Raw genomic sequence first — 23036 nt, 5'->3', positions numbered from 1 at the left:
AAATTCATCCCACACACATGTGCTGTCTAACAAACCCCTGATACGTTTGCATGAAATATTCCAACGAACAGTTTCAGCGTTTTAATGAGAGTAATTATTTTCAATCAGTCCATTTTTCAGCAGCCACAGAAACTTTTACAGAAAATCACATGCGTCAACAATTCCTTGCAATTCGGTGCCGTCTGTCCGCCTTTTCCGCTCCAAGCAAGACATGTCTTATTTCTCATAAGTCATTGCACGAAAGCTGCTAATGTGACAACAGCTGCTTTTGATTTAAACAATGGCTAGTTGTGCTCTTTGTTCAAGTGAGCGAATGAGAAAACAAAGAAGTTAATGATGACAAATACCAAGGAGGAACAAAGGAAACCTGTCAGGTTTATTTAACATTGGTTAATTAGGCTGAGCAGGGAAAGCTTTTACGGCATTTCTGATCTGAGACTCACTGCCACGCAGATTTTTTTTTATCTTCTGACCACCACCTTAATCACTTAAATTGTTAAACATTATAGTCTCCATGGTCGCAGTGCTCTACTGTAGAGCTCAGATCAGACATTTGTCATTAGAACCAGTTTCAAACAGGAGGAAGTCTCTGAACAAATGATGTGAGTATTAAGACCAGAACTAGGGACAATGGTGATGAAGGCCAGTCGCAGATAAGGGGGAGGTCTCAGAACTTGGGTTATGGTGACAAAGGGCAGTCACAGTCAAAGGGAGGTCTCAGAACTTGGGATATAGTGATAAAGGCCAGTCACAAATAAGGGGGAGGTCACTGTCAAGAGGAGGTCTTAGAAAAAGTAAAATGGTGATTAAGACCGGTCACAAATTGGGCAGGAGGTTTCAGAACAAGTGAAGTGGTAATTAAGACTGGTTACAGTCAGGGGTAGTTATCAGAACAAATGACATGGTAATTAAGACCAACTGTAGTCAGCGAGGTCTCAAAACCAGCAATGTGGTGATTAAGACAAGTCACAGTCAAGAGGAGATCTCAGAATAAGCGACATGGTGGTTAAGGCCAGTCACTGTCAAGAGGAGGTCCCAGAACAAGTGATTTGGTGATTTGGACCAGTCACAGTCAGAGGGAAGTCGCAGAACTTGGGATATGGTGACAAAGGCCAGTCGCAAATCAGGGGGAGGTCTCAGAACCAGTGACGCGGTGATTAAGGCCAGTCATGGTCTAGAGGAGGTCTCAGAATAAGTGAAATGGTGCTTAAGGCCAGTCACGGTTAAGAGGAGGTCTCAGAATAAGCAACATGGTGGTTAAGGCCAGTCACGGTCAAGAGGAGGTCTCTGAACAAGTGATTTGGTGATTAGGACCAGTCACAGTCAAGAGGAGGTTTCAGAACAAGTGACATGGTCATTAAGACCAGTTTCAGATCACTGGGTGGTCTTAAAACAAGTGATATGGATATTCAGACCAGTGGTGGCCAGAGGGAGGGTCTCAAAACAAGTGATATGGTGATTAAGACCAATCATAGTCAAGGGTTGGGGGTCTTAGAACAGGTGACAAGGTGATTAAGACCAGTCGCAGATCACAGGGTGATCTCAGAAAAAGTGATATGGTGATTAAGATCAATCATAGTCAAAGGGGAGGGGGGTCTCAGAACAGGTGACACGGTAATTAAGACCAATGGGAGATTTTAAGACTAGTGGCAGTCAGAGGAAGCTCTCAGGACAAGTGATGTGGTCATTAAACACTGGCTTTACTGCCCTTATCTGCATATTGCTAACTGGCCCCATAATAATGCAATCATTGTAGGTGATGTGAAGCACATAATCATAATTAGCATTGTCTAGGCCGGCCCTAGAGATCACATGATTCTTATGTGTCCTTCCACAGGCAAAGAAAGGCCCGTACGCATTCCTGTGGGACATGGCGGTGGTGGAGTATGCAGCACTGACGGATGACGACTGCACCATCACAGTGTCGGGCAACAGCATGAGCAGTAAGGGCTATGGTATCGCCCTGCAGCACGGCAGCCCCTACAGAGACCTCTTCTCCCAGAAGTAAATATCTCCCCACAGTCCCTCACTCCTGTGCTCCTCCTTACTGTACCATTGACACCCTCTTCCATTCCTCACTCTTAGTTTCTCCATTCTTCATGGCTCACCTATAAACTAGATCAGCTGCAAATAGACAATGGCTTTCAGAGTCCAGGGTCACCAAGTAGGCCAGAAAAGTCACATTCATAAGTACCAAAATCTGATTAGTCTTGTAGAAGTGCAGTGCTTTGTCTAGTGAAGAGCTCTCACTGTGGCTTTTACAAAGCCATAAAACACAGGCTTGCTTGGCAAGCAGGAAACATTTAAGTACTTGAATAACAGACAGAAAACGAAGTGATCACATGACTTTGTTGTGGCGTTTAAAATATGCATCCGAAAACAACAAGCCTTTCAGTGACCTCAATCGAGTGTTTTTATCGAAGGAAAAAGACATGAAAGTATGGATAGCTTATAAATTACTGCCACTTTCCATTAAGAGCAGAGCTTTGTTTCATTAGTTGCAGTTTCATGGGCCCGATTTTTACCCATTACAAATTGATCCCTTTGCGAACATAACAGATGCAGGCAGATTACACAAATCTCCACATAATCACTTGTTACCAATTAAGACTGCATAATCATATTGCCTCTGTTTTTTGAAGAAGCAGGAGAGCAGTCCTCTCAACTGCCTTCTCACGTACTCTGTATTGATCCAGCTAGAATATCCTAGCCTGACTCAACAGCTTGCAACACGGGCCGCGAGCGATTGCTGTTCGCCCAAAGCTTACGTAAGTCTCTCAGGCCCTCACCGGAGTCTTAATGATTGCCAGACCTCTCCATTATAGCATGTCAATGCAACTCCCACAGGTTCGTACCCAATTACTTCTTCAAATTGTTGGAAGGGGCACTTCTGTGACCATGCACAATGACCAGACGCAGCAGCTAAGAATAGTGATGGGATGAGCTTAGTTACGGCAAGACAGGACTCGCACTGTAGAGGATCACGGTAAGCTCTTGACTCTGGTCAGACTGTAATTGTTTCATGTGTAATTTCAGTCTGATTACATCATGGCCTTCAGCAGACAGACAACGCTGGATAAAGTTTATTTTAAACTGCTGCCTAGTTCCCACCTTCCCCGAATAGGCTCTGCTTTGTTTTGTAGCAGCTCCCATAAATAGCAAAAAAAGTCTGGCCCACGCTTACGAGTTAATCCGTGGAATGATGGCAGTGACTTTGCAGGAATCTGGGTGCAAATAGTCAAGTCAAGTCAAGTCAAGTCAAATAATAAATACTTAATAAAGGACAGAGACAGAGAAGAAAGAAGAAATAACATGAAGGGTCAAAGACCCCCGTGAGCAAGCCAACGGCGACAGTGGCAAGGAAAAACTCCCTCAGAGCTGGAGGAAGAAACCTTGGGAGGAACCAAGACTCACAAGGGGGACCCATCCTCCTCTGGCCAGACTATTTAAACATTAATGATAAAAATTACCAAAGCAGATACAACAGAAAGTTAATAGTGGTGATATTAATAGTGTCAGACAGACACGAGTCCATCTAGGTTTCAGCACGGCCACCAAACAGGCAGCAGCGGCAGGCGGGTGAGCCATGGGTGGTGGCGGGTTGGGGGGGACCTGCTGGCCGGACTGGTAGGTGGCAGCTGGTTAGACGCAGGTAGAGGGGACCTCAGCGGGCAATCTTCCAGCAGGTCGGGCTGGGTGGCCATTTACTCGAAGAAGGTAAAAAGAGAAAAGTTAGTTCTAAGAGGAATTTTATGGAGGGCAGAGAATGTTGAGCATCAGCATCAGGGTATGTCTGATGACTCCGGCAGGTCTGATTATCACAGCATAATTAAAAGGAGAGAGCCAGAAGGTAACACGGATACGGGCGCACCCTGAGAACACCAGCATCTATCTGCTCCACCGTCCACAGTGATCGCGTGTAAGCAGAGAGACGACAGCTCCAGCATCTCAGTGTACTATAATTCCCTGGGTCCGCGAACCCCTGGACCTGCAGCCCTTATCTAAGAAACATTAATTACCAAAAGCTAAACTAAACATATAAGTTTTCAGCTTAGATTTAAAGATTGAGACTGTGTCTGAGTCCCGAACATTATCTGGAAGGTTATTCCAGAGTTGGGGAGCTTTATAAGAAAAGGCTCTTCCCCCTGCTGAGGTTTTCTGAATTTTGGGAACGAGTAAGAGGCCAGCACCCTGAGATCTAAGTAGTCTTGATGGTTCGTAACATACAATAAGATCCTGCAGGTACTCAGGAGCGAGGCCATGTAGGGCCTTATATGTTAATAGAAGAATTTTGTATTCGATACGGAATTTAACTGGGAGCCAACTGGGAGCCAAATACTCAGCCACAGTCCACAATCAGCCCACAATCGATGCCATAACCGCCATTGCCATAACTGACCCATTCGTGCCTTAACTGGGCCATATTTGGCCCAGAATCATCTGCTGTCTGAGTAACGCAGTTGTGCCAAGTGATGTCCAGAACCAATCCAAGGGGTACTGGCTATATTACGCCCAACCCACTGCAGATCCTTTGCTCCATAAATACCATAAATAGACCATAAATAGACAATATTCACAGCTTGTGGCGATACATCTCTCAGAGCTTGTGATTGTTTCTATGTAGAATAGCAAACACTGCCATGCTAACTTGATCCTAAAAATCTTTGCCAGTCACATTTGTCTTTCAGGCTAAAAGTCAGTCCATCACCACATTGAGGAACTCTTCATCTGACAAACAGAACATTCTCATTCTCAAGCTACAACATCAGTGGCTTAAACAGTGATGCAGTATTCGGGTACAGTAAGCCAGTGCTAAATAAAGGAGACTTTCCACCCAGTGCCCCCAGAGCAGCCCAGCCACATGCTAACTCCCTCAGGGGCAGCTGGGAGGCAGCTTAGGGGCTAATAGGCCTATGAACTAGCATGTCATCTTCTGTAGAGAGAGGTATTCATCTTACTTTTCCCATCTCTGTCCCATCATCACCCTCAATCTCCGGCCTTCTCCTATTCATCCACCGCTGTCTCGCGTGGCTGCACCATGTGCCTCTTTTCATTCCCGAAAATTGCCGCAGCTGCATGGCTTGTCCACAGGGAGGCAGGCTGATAATGGTGGCACGGCTTGCGGCCACAGTGTCTGTTTTCCTAAAGCCTCTAATTAAACATTCCCTTACATTCTGCTCCCTGTTTGTTTCCTTTTCATTTCCGTCGGTGAGCGCCTGCAAGACAAAAAAGTTGCCATTTAATTAAGCCAAAGGAGGGACAAAGGGGTGTATGCTTTTAAGCGGTGTAAAGGAATGTTCTAAGGGAATGAGGAAATGTCGGTTACAGGTGCTGAAAACCTTTATAGATGACAGAATCAGCTATACAAGTTGTGCCAGGCCTCAGTGTAAGACCTGATTAAAGTCAGAGAGCTTGTTTTTTGAGGGGGCGTTTTGGTATGCTTAGAAATGACCAAACATAGAGGGCCATAAGTTAAAATCGGGACATGCTGCTTTGCCATCAACAGCCAGGGCCTGAGAGAGCACAATTGGCCATGTTCTGTCAGGGTCACCATTGTGATGGTCTGGCATCTGTTAGATGATGTATCAGAGGTGGAGATCCAGAGCTTTCCTCAAAGTGTGCTGACTGCCTAGGGATGCTGCATCTGCGGCAGTGTGAAAACAGGCAGTAGCTGATTTTGAATGTTTTAGAGGAGGCATGTGCTTGTCCTCATCCTCCTAGTGTCAGGAGCATTACAAGTGATGGGGGAAGTCCTATAGTAAGTGGGTGGGTTAATTGGCTAAGATAAATAACGACACAACATATTGTAAGTCTGATCAAGCAAGACAAGCAAAATCTTTCAGGATTGTGGTCATAACCTTCAACATTTCTAAGAGTCCTCCAGACTCCTTGCTGGTTGGCTATCCACATGGCATATGGAGCCTGATTCTCTTCTCTTGCTGTCTCCACAGGATCCTGGAGCTGCAGGAAAAAGGCGACCTCGATGTGCTGAAGCAGAAGTGGTGGCCTCGCTCAGGCCGCTGTGACCTGAGCGGCCACTGGGGGTCGCAGACCGATGGTCGCTCACTCAAGCTTCACAGCTTCGCCGGGGTCTTCTGCATCCTGGCTGCCGGGCTGGTGCTGGCCTGTCTGGTGGCTGCCTTGGAGATGTGGTGGAGCAGCAACCGCTGCCGGCAAGAGCAGCCCAAAGAGGTGACCGAGCACAGGGCCAGGAGGCCCGCGCAGGGCGACGACACTGCCACACTCTACTTTAAGGATCCAGCCGCAGACGCGAGCCCAGACTTAGTCGAGCTCCAGTACACTCAGTTATAGGTGTGCTCTGCTGAAATCAAAATTGGTCCTTTCCATCTCAAACGACAAAGAATAGAGACAAAGACAAACAATAGATCAGGCCATTTTGTTCTTGTCTCGTCCACATCCACTCCCTCCCCCACTAAGCCAGGCACAGGGAAAGAGACAGAGTGGCTTTTACTAATACGGTCTAAGCTTGCTGGTTATTGGGTTTTGGGGGAACATTTTAAGGACACTGTATAGGGAATAATTGATCGCAGCCCAACAAAGTATCAGCTATTATGACTGTATTACAGTACAATGGGCTTCATTTAGGTTTTTGAGATGTTCTAGATAACTAAACGCTAGAGTCTAAATCAGGGCAGATTCTCTACCAGGACTTCTTCCAAACCTCAATAACCACAAACTAATTAATGTAAGAAATGATTACCCAATACTTTGACTCCCACCGGCAGAGTTGTTCGATGTTCCTTTTGCTATCTGCTTTTTGAAAGACCTTTTCTATCATCATTATCAATGCATCTGCCCTTTTGTCTCACTTTATGATGAATAACGCCTTGCCAACAGTGCGCCCCCTTGCTCTAGAGACAGTAAACAAACTGCATGCAATAGACTGGAAAGGCTTAATGTGGATCCATAAACTAAAGTGTGAGCAAAGAGGATTCTTGCATGGGCCTGTGTGTTCAGTACCCCCTCCAACCCCCACTACCCAAAGCAATAAGGCCAACAAAAAAAGAACCCCCTGAATCAGACGCCCAACAACCATTAACCCCCAGCAAATACAAGCGTGTGACGTCTGATTGCAATGACATGTCAATGGTGACAAGTATGAATTTCTCTTTTCCTTTTATTATTGTTTTTTTCTTTTTTTTACTTTTTTCTTGATATGTTTATGATCTCGTGCAGGTTACTAAGGATTACAGAGTGGCAAGGGTTTCAGATCCATTGAGATATAATGATATTTCTACTGCTTCATCGGAGGGGAGGAAGGACATTTGGACAGAGAGAGAGAGAGACTGGGATGAAGCAGAGGCTATTGACACAGGTCAGAATAGAGCTCGTAAGATCTGATTCGTTGCGTCATGTCCGAAGGGGCCGGGGGCCTGGGTCGGTTGGTTGGTTGGGGGGGTCTTCATAATATTGTGTCTAGGACCCATCATCTAACAACAGCCATTTTAATTTTGTAGTTCCTTTCAGGTCCTCTTAGCTTCCTGCGTACCATAGACGTAGATGGGCTCTGCCCTGGCTTCAGGGTAGGAATTAGGTCTTCATGATATTGTGATTAAATTGAGCTGATTTGATTACACACTGATGAAAAGACTGCAGTCAAACTGATCTAATATTAGGATGATCATATGACACACTTTGCCAGATTGAGTTTCTTTTGAGAATAACAAATTACAGTTTGCCTTATTAAACACAAATGTGGGGTAATTGGTGATATTTATTAGAGCACCAGGGCATTAATTATATAAGCATATATATATATATATATATATATATATATATATATATATATATATATATATATATATATATACAAGTGTTGTCAAAGTATGTGTTAATAATACAATGCTAGTAACACATAAATTGCATGTTAATAACATGGTGATAATATGTTATAAAAATTTTATAAACAACATTGTATAGCAATAGGTTCCTCTTATTCAAGTAGTTTACAATGGATTTGAAAGTGATGCCTTTGGCAGATTGTGCTGGATGGTGCTTGCTCGGAGACCTGTCTATTAGAACTAACAAAAACCAGCGGCAGAGTGGAGCTCCAATTCCTTTACAGAACCTCCTCTGAATCCAGAATCCACAAACTGCATAAATGAGAGTAAAAACAAAAGGCCACAGTTGTGGAGGAGCTGAAGTGCTGACTGCATGATATATATGATCTATATAGCCATTTGGGGGAGGAGCAAAACTACTGACTGTATATACGATGTATATAATCTATACAAAAGAGCAGTTGAACCACTGATTGTATATATGTGATATTTATCATATATACAGTCATTTGGAGGAGGAACTAAACCACTGACTGTATGTGACATGTGTGACATATGTGAGTCATGGAGGGAGGAGCTGAACAACTGGCAATATGTGATGTATATGATCTTTACAGTCATTAGAGGGAGCAGCTCAACCACTCACTGTATATATGGTGTATATGATCTACATGGTCACTTGGGGAGGAGCTGAACTGCTGACTGTGTATATGATATATATGATCTATATAGTCTGGGGGGAGGTGTACCACGGACTGTATATATGATGTTTCTTATCTATATAATCATTGGGAAGGAGCGGAGTCATTGACTGTATATATGATCTATATAGTCATTGTTGGAAGGACCTAAACCATTGACTGTATATCTGGTATATATACACATGGACAAAATTGTTGGTACCCCTTGGTTAATGAAAGAAAAACCCACAATTGTCACAAAAATAACTGACAAAAGTAATAATAAATAAAAAAAATTAACCAATAAAAGTCAGACATTGCTTTTCAACCATGCTTCAACAGAATTATTAAAAAATAATAAAACAGGCCTGAACAGAAATGATGGTACCCATAACTTAATAGTTATGTTGCACCTTTTGAGGCAATCACTGCAATCAAACGATTCCTGTAACTGTCAATGAGACTTCTGCACCTCTCAGCAGGTATTTTGGCTCACTCCTCATGAGCAAACTGCTCCAGTTGTCTCAGGTTTGAAAGGTGCCTTTTCCAGACGGCATGTTTCAGCTCCTTCCAAAGATGCTCAATAGGATTTAGGCCAGGGCTCATAGAAGGCCACTTCAAAATAGTCCAATGTTTTCCTCTTAGCCATGACCTGCAATTGAGACCAAGCTTTCAGACACTGGGCAGCACATTTTTCTCTAGAATCCCTTCATAGTCTTGAGATTTCATTGTACCCTGCACATATTCAAGACACCCTGTGCCAGATGCAGCAAAGCAGCCCCAGAACATAACAGAGCTTCCTCCATGTTTCACAGTAGGGACAGTGTTCTTTTCTTGATATGCTTCATTTTTCCGTCTGTAAACATAGAGCTGATGTGGCTTGGTAAAAAGTTCAATTTTTGTCTCTTCTGTCCATAGGACATTCTCCCAGTAGCTTTAGGGCTTGTCAACATGTAGTTTGGCAAATTCCATTCTGGCTTTTTTATGATTTTTTTTTAACAATGGTGTCCTCCTTAGTCGTCTTCCATGAAGTCCATGTTGGCTCAAACTGTGACGGATGGTGTGATCTGACACTGATGTTCCTTGAGCTTAAAGTTCACCTTTAATCTCTTCAGAAGTTTTTCTGGGCTCTTTTGTTACCAATTTCTCATCAATTTTCCTCCTGTGGCCACGTCCAGGGAGGTTGTCTACAGTCCCATGAATCTTAAATTTCTAAATAATATGTGCAACTGTAGTCAGAGGAACATCAAGCTGCTTGGAGATGGTCTTATAACCTTTACCTTCAACATGCTTGTCTATAATTTTCTTTCTAACCTCCTGAGACAACTCTTTCCTTTGCTTCCTCTGGTCCATGTTGAGTGTGATACACACCATGTCACCAAACAGCACAGTGACTACCTGTAGCCCTATATATAGGCCCACTGACTGATTACAAGATTGTAGACACCTGTGATGCTAATTAGTGGACACACCTTGATTTAACATGTCCTTTTGGTCACATTATTTTCAGGGGTACCATCATTTCTGTCCAGGCCTGTTTAATGAGTTTACTTTTGTCAGATTCAAGTTATTCCTGTGACCATTGTGGGTTTTTCAATTACCAACAATTTTGTCCACATGTGTATGATCTGTATAGTCATGGGGAGGAGCTGGACCACTGGCTGTACATATGACCTATATGATCTATGCAGTCTCTGAGGGGTAACATGCAGCCACTGTTGCACTGAGCAAAAAATACAAATGTGATGGATTCCAATTCACCATATTGTTTGACAGACCTAATTTATGTATATTGAGATGATGTTGCCTCCTAAGATAACAGCCTCATTTAACATTCTCAGTCGTGAACACTGTTTCAACCATCTGGATCGATAGACTACAGCTTGTTTAGGGATGTAGCTTCATAAAACACCCGACACAGACCACTTACTAAACACTAAAAAATGCAAGTGTCAATAATGCGACCTGCAGGATAGGTCAGGTACTTTTTCATGCATTTTAAGAAGTGCTTGGTCAATGAGGAGCCATTTGAGCACAAAGCACCACAATATGTTTTTCAGGTCAAGCAGAGGATCTGTACCAAAGACTAGCTCTAAATACTGGAATTAAGCCGTAGGTGGATGCTTCTTGGACTTAAGTTGACTGGTCAAAAGGTCCTAAGACGTTCTTAAGAATCTCAACTAGCTTTGATTAAAGTCTCACCACAGCAACTACAGTCACCATCCACTATATTGCATACACCTACCTTGCTCAGTTGTCAATGCTACAGTTATGGTTGGACATTAAGTACACTCATCATGAACATGAAGATCATGGCAATATTGGGCTCTGAAGTCAAAAATATCCACACAGCACACCCAATATTAGGTCCAAACACCCCTTAGCATGTTGCACTTTAACCAGGTCTTCTGGTAGCCATCAACAAGCTTCTGGCAGAGTTCAGGACAGGAGGACAGGACGGAATGGAGGGTGGCCATTCCAGAAGCTTAACACTAGCCTGCTTTATCCATTCTACAGTCACCTTAGGGTCATTGTCCTTCTGGAGCACCCAACGGTGCCCACATTTCAAATGTCTAGCTGATGGTTTGAGGTTATGCTGGAGAATTTTGAGGTAGTCCTCGTCCTTTACTATTCCATCCACTGTGTACAATGTACCAGTCCCACTTGCAGCAGAACCCAGCCCCAGACTATGATGCTCCCACCATCATGCTTAACAGTCGGTGCCATGTTCATGGTGTTGAATGCTTCACTTTCAGCCTACTCCTCCAAACATTTTTTATCTCATCTTACCATAAAACTTTCCTTAAAAGGCTATTTTTGAGGCAAACTTCAGTGGATTTGGACAGCAGCTTAGGGTGATAGTTTGGATCGTCTAGACCTTCCAAAGTGGCTACTTCCAATAACTTGTTTGAATTGATGATCTTGGAATCTGCAGTTGTTTGGTGATGGCTTCAAGAGACATTCCTGACTTGTGTAACTCTACAGTCGTCCTCAGATCTGCCACTGCTATGACATTTATGTCCATGAAGAGCTGTATGTGTATTCTGATCATACACCACTGGTAAGCTGCAGCTCAGAGCTCATGAAGCATACAACACTGGCAGCATTGGTTTCTAGCAAGCAGTAATTTTTCTGTCCTCTCACAGCAAGCAGGTCTTAATTAGATGCCTTGTCTGGGAAATCCTGAAAGATGGAGTGAGCCGCTCTGAGTCATCGGCGTTTCTCTCTGGTACCTTGCATGATACAAATACCTTTTTAACTTTTATGGTTTTTCCACTTCTTTAGGCTAACAGAACCCCTCATTCCCTGCCTCCCGCCATTTAGAGAAGTCAGACAGAATTAGTCGGATCAGATGCACAAAGCATCATTCTGTAATAGCAGCAATCCCCGTAATGAAAAATCTGCTTCATCCTGACACGACTGACTAATTCACCCACCACAGTCGCTTTGTTATCCCAAGTCCCACAGCCTGTCCCTGAGTTTTGATTACTCCCTGCTGTGTCTCTGTAATTCTGGCTCTGTGGTGCATTAGTATAAATGTTTAAAGATGCTTTCACGTCTCCAGAAGACAGTGAACCCAGAAATGGCTGCATCCATCCAGATAGCCGCTGGATTCAAACTGTGTAGCTTTTGCATTCTTTATAGAACGTGTCAAAAAGCCCCCGCCGATTCCCTCCGTTACCAGAATCAGAAGGTGAGCGAGGGGCGTCCTTCTGAAGAGCCCTTCTTTATTTACACCATAACTCATACCTCGCCATTCCATCTCTCAGTGCAGTAATTAAGAAGCAGAGCGTAATTTCGCGTAAATAGAGCAGTCGTTTGGTTTCTCCCTGTTCTGCAGAGCATTCCTCTGAAGTGGCATTTGAACATTCACACAAGGCAGTGAATTAACATTTTGATCCAATGGTCGGCCATTATTTCCTTTAGTATCAAGAAAAACAAATGATCTCGACGGCTACCTAAATATTAGCACACACTGTTGGAATAGATTCCAAGATTTCTCAGTGACAGTCGAATGCCAATTTTCAGTTTAGGCCTTTCAATATTGTGCTTTATAGCACCCCACATTAGCCACATGCTAACATGCTAGTCAATGATTCAGTGTGATACAGTTTTAGATGATACAATACTTTAGCTTCCCGGACAAAAATTAGTTACCTTGCATGTTTAAGATGGTAGTGACTTCAGGCTCCTGCAGATGGTGCTGCCTGAGGATTATGGGGCTATAAGTACCTGCATTTACCTGTATTTGAGAAGAGGTGGAGAAGAGTGGGCTTGTGAGCCACTCTGCTCCATATGTTGATGGTCTGCAGTTCCCTGCGGAGTGTTTTTTCAGAAACTGGTGGCGAAGGACCTGCGCAAACTAGAAGTAGTTATTACCTGAAAGTGAGGCGATTTGTTTTTCACAAGCCGTGAAACACGCCAGTGGTCCCTGTCTGTCAGTTTCATCTTTCTGCCACAATTCTGAGAAGAATTTCCAGTAGACTGGCATTTCTGCCACTACTGGCAGACCTGTATGACCGTAAGCTTCCATACACTTGCAGATTCATGTCCTTTACACTATGGTCTTTGTCCACGCCCAAATGCAATCACTCTTCTCAATGTCTGAGTCCAGTCACACACCCTGCAGATATTTATAGCCCTATCATCTTCATGCAGCGCCATCTGCAGGAGCCTGAAGTTACTACCACCTTAAGCATGCAAGGTGACTCGTTATTATACTTTATAATAAAGGTAGTTCATCTAAATCATCTGAACTAATGAGGAATTTCATGGTAGTTAATAATGAATAGTTCTGTTTATAAGAAGCAATGCACATATGCACATACGCATCACCAGGAACCAGGAATTTGATCATTATTAAATTATATAGTAACAGTCTACATGTTGTCACTGTCACATAAGAAATGTGTTATTAAATCTTTTTTTCTTTTTTTGACATTATTTACAATATGTCCAGTTTCCTGATGAATGGCCAATAGAAATGCTCCAAAATTACTTGAAATAAAACCGAATGCCATTGACTTTCATTGAAAGTTAAAAAGGTGATGCCACATTTTTGCACAACTGCAATAATACAACATTCAGTACTGGGTTTAGGCCCCTAATACCTCTTAGCAGTGAGAGAGTCTATACTGTAGAGGCTCAAGATACCATTAGAACAGATGCATATACACATGAATCCAGTAAAAAGAAACAAGAGCTTTTCATTCTGAAGAAAGCAGGTGAGATCTTGTCAGTGAGCTAGTCTGAAGAACAGAGCCCGATTCCAGGTTTCTCCTGAACGCCCCCCAGTCCAGCCAGCATAGCGTGAATGTGTTCAACTCCATCAGCAGCAGCAGCAGAACTCGAAATAATACTTGACTCCATGAGGAGAACTTTGGAGATGCTCACAGTGAACATAGTAATGGAAAACTATGACTTTTTGTAATTTCATAATAAACAGACCAATAGAAATGCTCCAAAATTACTATTATTTAACACTGACTTCCATTAAAAGTTAAGAAGTTTTTTTCCTCGTTTTGTAAAGCTGTTTTGAAGATACAAGATTGACAATAAGATAATATATTTAAGACACGTTTAAACACCCTCCCACATAAAGCATTCACTTCTTTATAATTAATTAATAATACAGAAAACGGGGAGTTTGGTGAAAACACTACTTAGGAATCATAGTTTCGTCTCACAGTTGGCAGTTAACAAAACATATTAATAAACAAAATGTTAATAAAAAAATGCTAGACCTCTGAATGATCATCAACATGTGTTGTTGATTTTACGAATGCGAAAAAGCCATAATCCTCTACAGAGACACATTCTGGAGCATAGCTAACTATTATTTTATTATTTTTCTGAATTTAATAGATTGCAAAAATATTAAGTGTGGGTTCAAAAGTAATGGCACATTAAATGTGTGTTTAAAACATTTTTAATAAATAGAAATTTTGTTTAAGACATGCTGAAAAATGTCATATTTAAGGTTGTTTCCTGTTGAGGATTTGTTCACTTATTTACACTTGGAAAATCAACAACATGGGCAAACTAAATGAACAGGTGTGCCAAACCTTTTGCATAAGACTATGTGCATGTGCAGTACCTGTCAAAAGTTTGGATACACCTGGTTGAATGTGTGCAAATGAAAACAAAAATGCTAGGGTGAGCATATTTGTGTTTTCAGAAAAGAGGACACTGGAGACACATGGGTCTCCACAGTAGTCAGGATGTCATGGCTGGGAGGGGTTCAAGTAGGCCAAAGTTGTTGGCATGTGGCCGTGTGTGTGTATGAGGGTGGAGACACCTCTTAAACCCTGCAGCTACAGTATGTTAATGTGCATTAATACACACACATTTAGTCATTTAGCCCAAAACCAATGAATAGCCCAATGACCCAATCACCTCCTTTCAGTTTAATCTACAACTTAGGCCTACTGGAACCCCACCCCCTTAGCCACAACACCCTAACTACAGTGGATGTGTGGATGTGTTCACGGTTATGAATAGGGTGAAATGCAGAGACTTATTTCCGGTGTACTACTGCTGTGCTTTGGCCATGAAAAGTGTGTAAAATTTTAGCTATCATGAGAACAGGTAAAGGCTCATTTATGCACAATGATAAATAGGGATATGGATACAGATGGAGCTATCTGTCCATACTCTGCGTTCATGTCGTCCGTATTTGTCCAGTGAAAGCTTACGAATACAAATCGTAAGGGCAGTGTAGGCAATAGTTCTTTTTCTCCAATTTGGTCCTGCCAGTTAACCCACCTGTTTGTAGCTCCCTCTAGCACTTGCATTGCTCCCGACACTAGGAGGGTCAGAACACACATCTCCTTCTATACATGCAAAGTCAGCTGCCACCCCTTTTCCAACTGCTACAGATGCGGCATTGTTAGGCAGTCGACACTCTCAGAGGAAAGCGGCAGGTCCCCAGCTCCACTTCACCAATTAACAGACGCCTGTGCAGGCCAACATCGCTTGAGATGTCTACCCATTTACCCACCTGGAAAGAGCATGGCCAGTTGTGCTCTCTCAGACTCCGGCTGCTGATGTCGGATTTATTGCTTAACATCCACTGCGACGTAAAGGACGCATAGAAGTATATGGCCAGTAACAGTTGTGTACGTACTTAAAGGGACAATAAATGAGCCTTTACCAGATGTAACTAGAGTATGACACCAATTGCTCGGGTAAAAATGTGTACATCTTTTTGCTACCTTTTATGAAAATGACCAGCAGTTTTCACTTAGTTTCCATAGTAGTAAGTAAGTAAGTACTAGTAGTAAGTTTTTTTATTGCATCAATCTCTGCCCACAAAAACAAGCCCCCAGACAACAAACTAGCACCATGTTTAAAAGATATCAGGATGTAAATGTCATATTTGAACTTCACAATGCCCTAATGCTCACTTGATCAAAAAATTCCAGTCTGGAATCGTGGAATGGTGCATGCTAGCATCCCGCAAAATGTCCCCAGGGACGTTCTGTCCAACATGCTAGATTGTAAACCACTGCTGCTTTCGCAATATCACTCATAATATAGCTTTTAAGTAAAACAAGTCTCCCGACTCCCGTTAATTTTACGGCATATTTTTTTTTTTTGCCATTGATGTAGTTTGGCTCCAGTGTTGTTATCTGTGCTTCACATTCTGTGCTGACCCCTAGTCAACGTCAAGGCGTTTTTTTAAGACGTCCATTGGCCAAATTTGATTTCAAGGTGCACATTCTATACCATTCTCTCAATCCAACCTTACCCTGCCTGCCCAGGACGATTCCGATTGGCCAAAAAAAGACAAACAAACAACAACAAAAAAGAGCAGCAAGAGTAGGAAATGAATTGCATGGAGCTTCTGAAAAGCAACTAAATGAAAAGCAAAGCAGCCGTGCAGCAGGACCAGCCGATCTCAGCCTCTCTGTCCCCTCCCTCCTTCCCTCCCTCCCTCCCCCCTGTTTCTTTCTCTTCTCTCGCCCTTTCCAGGACAAAGAGGTGAACCTGGAGCAGGTGCATCGGCGTATGAACAGTCTTATGGACGAGGACATGGCGCACAAGCAGATCCCCGGCCCGTCTATCGAGATCTCTGCCCTGGACATCGGCAGCATGCAGCCCAGCCAAGCGCGGGAGGCTGGCCGGGACTTCCCGGGCACAGCTCTGTCTGTGAGCACCTTCCTCCCGGAGCAGGCCCATGGGGTGGGCCGGACTCTGGCGCCGGGGCCTGGCAGCACTCTGCCCCTGCCGCTCAGCAGCTCCACCATGCCCTCCATCCAGTGCAAACACAGGGCTCCCAACGGGGGGCTCTTCCGACAGAGCCCCGCCAAGACGCCCATGCCAATGTCCTACCCGCCAGTACCAGGAGGACCCATCCCAGAAGCCATTGAGCCCACCCACAGCACGTCCATCTGAGGCTTTTCTCTTCTTCTTTTTTTTTTGTTTGTTTGTTTGTTTGGGGCTTTTTTGTTTGCCATTGGGGGCGAGGAAAAGACCAAGGGGGCTGCTGCTGCTGGTGGTGATGTTGGTGGGGACGGGGGCATCACATGTAAAAAGAACAAAAGAAAAGAAAAGGAAAAAGAAGGGAAGGAGTGGAAGTAGAGCTTTTTAATACACGTACAACATTTTAAAAAATTCCAAAAAATAATAAAAAAAAACAAACACAATGTTGAAAAAAATATCCTTTTTTCTTGTAAATATTTGTAAATAAGAAAAGAGCGAAGTGAGTAAAAGTGTATTTTGAATATTCTCAATTTTTGAAGTTGAGTTACAAAAACAAAATGAAAACTCGAAAAAAAGAAACTAAAAATGACAACAAAAAACACCACAACAAAAAGACTCGAAAAACGACTGTTTGAATGGCTTTGTAAATTTTGTTCTCTATGGATAAAGACGCAAAATTCATTGTGATTGTTTTCTAAGTGCCGAAATAAAAGATGTCTCTCCACTGTTTGTTACTAGATTATCATACAACACCTCTGTATGAATATGAATCATTTTGCACCCTCCTTTTATTTTTTTATCATTGTATTTTTTACTTTTTTTATTTTAATTTTTTCAATCACACTCATCCTTCAGTCTCATCACCGATTCCGACGTTCGGCTACTTCGTGTCTTCTTTTTCTGTCTCTCTGGGTAATTTTGCTGTCTTTATCAAGCTCTCCATTGAGTATCGATTGGAGTTTAAGTGTGTCAGTGTCAGGGTTGGAGAAGGAGGTCCAGACAAGTATCTGGGAATACGAAATGGGGAACCGTTGAAGAACCGTTGCAGATAATCTTCCAGACAAACACTCCTGAGGTCCTGAGGGCCAGGAATCAGCCGTCCTGAATCCAGCGAGTCCCTGAGCACAAGCTGTATGTCCACACCCTAAAAAATCACCTCAGTCTGTCTTGTCCCCGTTGTAGGGCTGCTCGATTAATGCAGTGGGTGGGGAAATGTATTTTTTTCTGTATTTTCGGTACCTGAAGATATAACAGATGTAACACAAGATATTTTCCTTGACGGAGTCGACTGCAGAGAGATGATATTCAACGTTTTATGGAAAGGAAGATATATAAAGTTTAAAAGGTATGAAAAGTATGTGGGTTTTTTGTTTTATTTGGTTTAATTTGATTGTATCGTTATGAGGTTGAGAAATTGATCGTATGAGAGAACCCCCCCAAGCTATTCTGAATCTAGGCTTTGCATAACATGTGGCTAGGTATTTACAGCTATTAGCATTCTAAGACGTTCACAACACTGTCTGAACTGCACATGTATTCCTTAGTGTCCTCATGTCCTTCCATTTGTGGGATTTTCCTTTTCTGTGATTTCTGGAAGTGGCCACCTTTAACCACAACGGGCCAAGCTCACGGTCCACAATCACAGTCACAGTCTATAGGACAGGTCAGCGGGCCAGCAGGGCCCCCCCCCCCCCAAAAAAAAAAAAAAAAAACTCCAGATTTCCACAACCCTAAAATCCTAATCCCAAAAATCACAAAGAGAAGGACGTTTGTTTCAGACAGACCGTAACAACCACCGATTTCTGTTGGGTGGGGAGGGGGAGGGGGACGGGATTATGATGTCAACAAGCTCCACCCATGCTTTCCTGTCAGTCATCATGGTTGTAGCCTGTATGTTTTGTACCAGTTCAAGTAGTTTCTAATGTGAACCAAAGTGACATCATATTACACTGTGTAACGCAACCTGTGGCTCTCAACCGTCGACGGTGGAGGCAAGGATGTCCAACCTCGCTGTAAGGTCACTTCCCTTACTGCCTATACCCCAACCACCCTCCTCCCCCAACTCCTGATTTGAGAAAGAGGATGATGTTCAATTTGAAATGCAAAAAAAAAAAAAAACTAACAAAAAACAAACAAAAAAGAAAACAGCAAAGCAAAGTCTATCATAGTGTAGTCTGTAACATTACACCTGAGGGAGACTCTTATTTTGTTTATGAATATGCTGCTTGGAGTTTCTTAATCTTTAATAAAGAAATATGGTTTACATGTTTGGAATGATGGTTAATTCATTATTCAAGAAAAAAATTATGCTGGACCAGCGTGGAAGATCTGCTGCCTTAACTGAGCCCTAAAAATGGACATTCTTCATGGGTCTTTTGTTAAGGTTAAAGGTAATAAAGGCTAAGCGTTCTTTGAGCGAGGCCATGGAAGAACCACTTTTGGTTCCATATACTTAACTTTTATGTAATGAAAAACTTTTCTTTTACAAAAATGGGTCTTCTGTGGGATTTGTAGAACATGGGTCCATCATTACTGCCCACCTGTATATCACATGGGTCCCAGTCAGGCCCCGTATGCAGTGTACATACAAACCACATGGTGCCTCCTGGTCCTATTGCTGACCCTGGTGGTCATCCGTATGTGGGGCCAACGTGCAACCTGAGGACAAAACTTTCTAGCTAAAAAAAAAAGCTAATGCTAGCCGACACTATCCTTTATCATCTCCTCTCTCCATTGTCCAGCAAACTGCTGACGATTCAGCTGGAGCTAACCACACGTCAGAAGGGAAAGCGCAGCACGGAGCAAAAAAGCCAGACCTGTTGATGTTAAAGGATGCTAGGCTAAAGGCTAATTTCTTTAGCTAGCTCACTGCACACTGTGGCAAGAGGACACAACGTGACTACAGCAGCACTGTATCCAGTAACACTCTAAACCAGTCAACAAAAGCCAAACTTAATGTGTTTTCAAGAGTCCCAGTCTGTTGTGGTTGTGCATGTAGATTTGTACATATGTTGTTACTGGGACCCAGTTGGGCTTCCCAAATGGGCCCCATTGTTACAGCCCAACTTTATCTCATGGGTCCCATCACTGGCCCTGAATGCATTGTACAACCCAGATGTGGCCCGATGTGGAACCTAAGTACAAAACTTTCTGGATCCCGGTTAGGCTACCCATGCAGGCTGTGGACATGGACATGCTAGCTGGGAAAGCTTTTCTATAAAGCACCAAAAAGGCTTTCACAATTATATAGTTTACTATACAGTCATAGTCCATTGTCCAGCAAACTGCTGACGATTCAGCTGGAGCTAACCACACGTCAGAAGGGAAAGCGCAGCACGGAGCAAAAAAGCCAGACCTGTTGATGCTAAAGGATGCTAGGCTAAAGGCTAATTTCTTTAGCTAGCTCACTGCACACTGTGGCAAGAGGACACAACGTGACTACATCAGCACTGTATCCAGTAACACTCTAAACCAGTCAACAAAAGCCAAACTTAATGTGTTTTCAAGAGTCCCAGTCTGTTGTGGTTGTGCATGTAGATTTGTACATATGTTGTTACTGGGACCCAGTTGGGCTTCCCAAATGGGCCCCATTGTTACAGCCCAACTTTATCTCATGGGTCCCATCACTGGCCCTGAATGCATTGTACAACCCAGATGTGGCCCGATGGGTTTCCATATGTGGGCCCAATGTGGAACCTAAGTACAAAACTTTCTGGATCCCGGTTAGGCTACCCATGCAGGCTGTGGACATGGACATGCTAGCTGGGAAAGCTTTTCTATAAAGCACCAAAAAGGCTTTCACAATTATATAGTTTACTATACAGTCATAGTTTGATTGGCAAATATTCCTTTATCACCACAGTAACTGCCGACTCTAAATAGTAGTGTTATGAAACTTGCTGAGCCTCATTCAGAAATCTTGATTGGGCTGATTCAGCACAGCTAACAGGAGAGCAGTTTGCATGTCTGGAAGTCTCTCCGACATGGACGAAAGGTTAGTTTGTCTTGGCCGAAGTGCGTTGCGCAAAAGTTCATAGCTTTAGTGTGACCATGCACGTCTGCCATAACGAGCTGTTGAGCACTGCATGGAGTTCAGTGGTGAACACGTTTTGTGTGGAAAGCAGGGTTTTAACCAGTTTAAATGAATGTTGAGTGAATTATCATTGCTCTTTAGCATTATTAGCTTTTTCTAGCATTTTTAATTACAAACATAAATCTGTCCAATCGTTCTACCCTGCATTCACTCCACTTCAGTTGAATTTTTGTTTCATTGGTTGCCTCGTTAAAAATTACACATAATGGGCAGAGTTTTTTCAGCTGGAGTTGAGCATGGTTGGAGTGGGAACTCTGGTCGGTTTGTTTGGGCGAATTATGGGTGTATTTTAAAAGGGGAGCAGCCTCAGCCATTGTCTAAAACACATCCAGAGGGCGTTTTAACACTACTACTATTTACGCTTCTGCAATAATGAATGCGAACGTGTGATAATGGTCTGTTATCATACATCCTCACCCCAAGCCTGTACCACTGTCCAGCTTCTACAATGCTAACTGGTAGGGTTTAACCTTCCTTAGTTCCTTAGTTCTCTGAGTACTCATCCCTCTCTTTAGTCTCTTCCCAAATCATCAAATGCTGATGGCATGGTCCGAAGTAGCAAGTTACCTGTTAGCGACATAAGCCTTCTGCCTCCCATGCAAACAAGCAAACTTCCTGACATCACACACTGGGTCCCAAACCAGTAAAAAAAACATGTTTTGTTACACCGTGTTGAAAAGATTTTTAATTTGTTATTACTTAATACTAAGCAGGGTATATGCTTAGTCACATTGCAGTCGTACAATATCAAAATATTTGAAACGGTTCATGCAACGAATGTTTTTCATTGGTTCATGGACCTCTTAATGTAGCAAGGCTTATTACACACTATGGTAAATTGCTATACATCTTCTATATATGACCTAAAGCCTTTACTAAAGATCCCCCTTAACTCCCATGGCAAATTATCCCCTAAAACTTCATGTATTTGTGAGCGAATTAATGCTGTTAGCTGTTGTTGCTGTATTTGTGGACAACCGGCAAGTCACGCAACCCTCAAATTCAAATCATTAGCTAATCCCACAGCTCTGCAGCATTAGTAGGAGTAGGAGTTAATTGATGTTGAGGAACAGCAATTCATGAAATACTGTTTTGATGTATATTGTCCTTCTGGATTTTGTACCTAATCGATTATTGATCTTTTCTGCAAACTGCAGACATCACCATATGTTGCACAGAACCTCTTTATGACTTATGCCCCATTCATGCACCCGCCTGCCAAAAACTCTTAGATGATCAGCATATGGTGCCACTACCTGCAATGTGGTAACTATGGCTTATCTGACTGGCAGGGCTCTAAATTATCAGGCTGGTGTTTGGAACATTGGAAGGGACAGCATGTTCACTTCTAAATCATATCTTTACCTTTCTTAGTGGAGTTATGAAATAACGCAATTTTGGGAGGAGGAACATGCCTGAAGCCCCTCCTCCCCTCTAATGACATGCTTTCGCAACCCTCCACCACCCTGTCACCTGTGTCCACTTATCAGGGGGACTGGCTTCCTACCACAACGCTGAAGCCACCTGAACTCCAGCCCAAAGTTCTCTGAGTACTGTTCCCTCCCAGATGATCAGCATACGGTGCCACTACCTGCAATGTGGTAACTATGGCTAATCTGACTGGCAGGGCTCTAAATTATTAGGCTAGTATTTGGAACATTGGTAGGAACAGCATGTTCACTTCTAAATCATATTGATTGGAGTAATAAAGAAGAAGTGTTCCCTACCTTATCTAAAAAGGCACACATCTGTGAGGTCTATCATTTGATCAGATTACACTATAACCAGCCCCAGTGCAGCTTTCCAGATGAGCATCACTGAGGGTGAGAAAAACTAACCAAGACCATGAGAAAGAACTGCTGTGAGGAAGCAAGACTAGATTTCTACTTTAATACTTAAAATACTCAACATCTTCGTGCTCCCTAATAGCACAAAGAAGAACCACTGAGAGGACCTCAGACTCGAAAGGAGAACCACTAAGAGAAACCAAGAAACAAAATTAAGTGAAGACTTTGAAAAGGAACTGTTGAGAGGGACCAAGACATAAAAGTATGAACCACAAAGAAAAAGCAAGACACAAAAGACAGAAACACCTATTGAGAATGAGGAAGAAGCATAGAGGGCAACCAAAGCTCACAAGAAGACATTGCTTAAGAGTATCAAAAAGAACCACATACAAGAACCAAAATCAATCAGTGAAAACTCTTGATAGGCATGAGGAACAATCCCCAAGAGAGCACAAAAAGTAAAACTCTT

At 42.9% G+C, this 23036-nt stretch overlaps 1 protein-coding gene across 3 annotated transcripts in view; it reads left to right on the top strand.

The window, feature by feature from the left end:
• grid1b (glutamate receptor, ionotropic, delta 1b) overlaps positions 1–18952 on the top strand; it is a 352786-nt gene extending 333834 nt beyond the window's left edge. The window contains exons 14-17 of one of the 3 annotated variants that reach the window (XM_072666603.1): positions 1838–2004; positions 5952–6192; positions 7198–7336; positions 16457–18952. In XM_072666603.1, coding sequence (XP_072522704.1) covers positions 1838–2004; positions 5952–6192; positions 7198–7336; positions 16457–16854 — 945 coding nt within the window. In that variant the 3' untranslated portion in view covers positions 16855–18952. Of the gene's footprint in view, positions 1–1837; positions 2005–5951; positions 6313–7197; positions 7337–16456 lie in introns of all 3 variants that reach the window. The other 2 variants (XM_072666604.1, XM_072666605.1) reach the window with 2 other exon arrangements.
• The last annotated feature ends 4084 nt before the right edge of the window (positions 18953–23036 follow it).

Source organism: Salminus brasiliensis, chromosome 22, assembly GCF_030463535.1.
Source record: "Salminus brasiliensis chromosome 22, fSalBra1.hap2, whole genome shotgun sequence".
Taxonomy (NCBI): Eukaryota; Metazoa; Chordata; class Actinopteri; order Characiformes; family Bryconidae; genus Salminus; species Salminus brasiliensis.
This window is presented reverse-complemented; position numbering and strand designations above follow the sequence as displayed.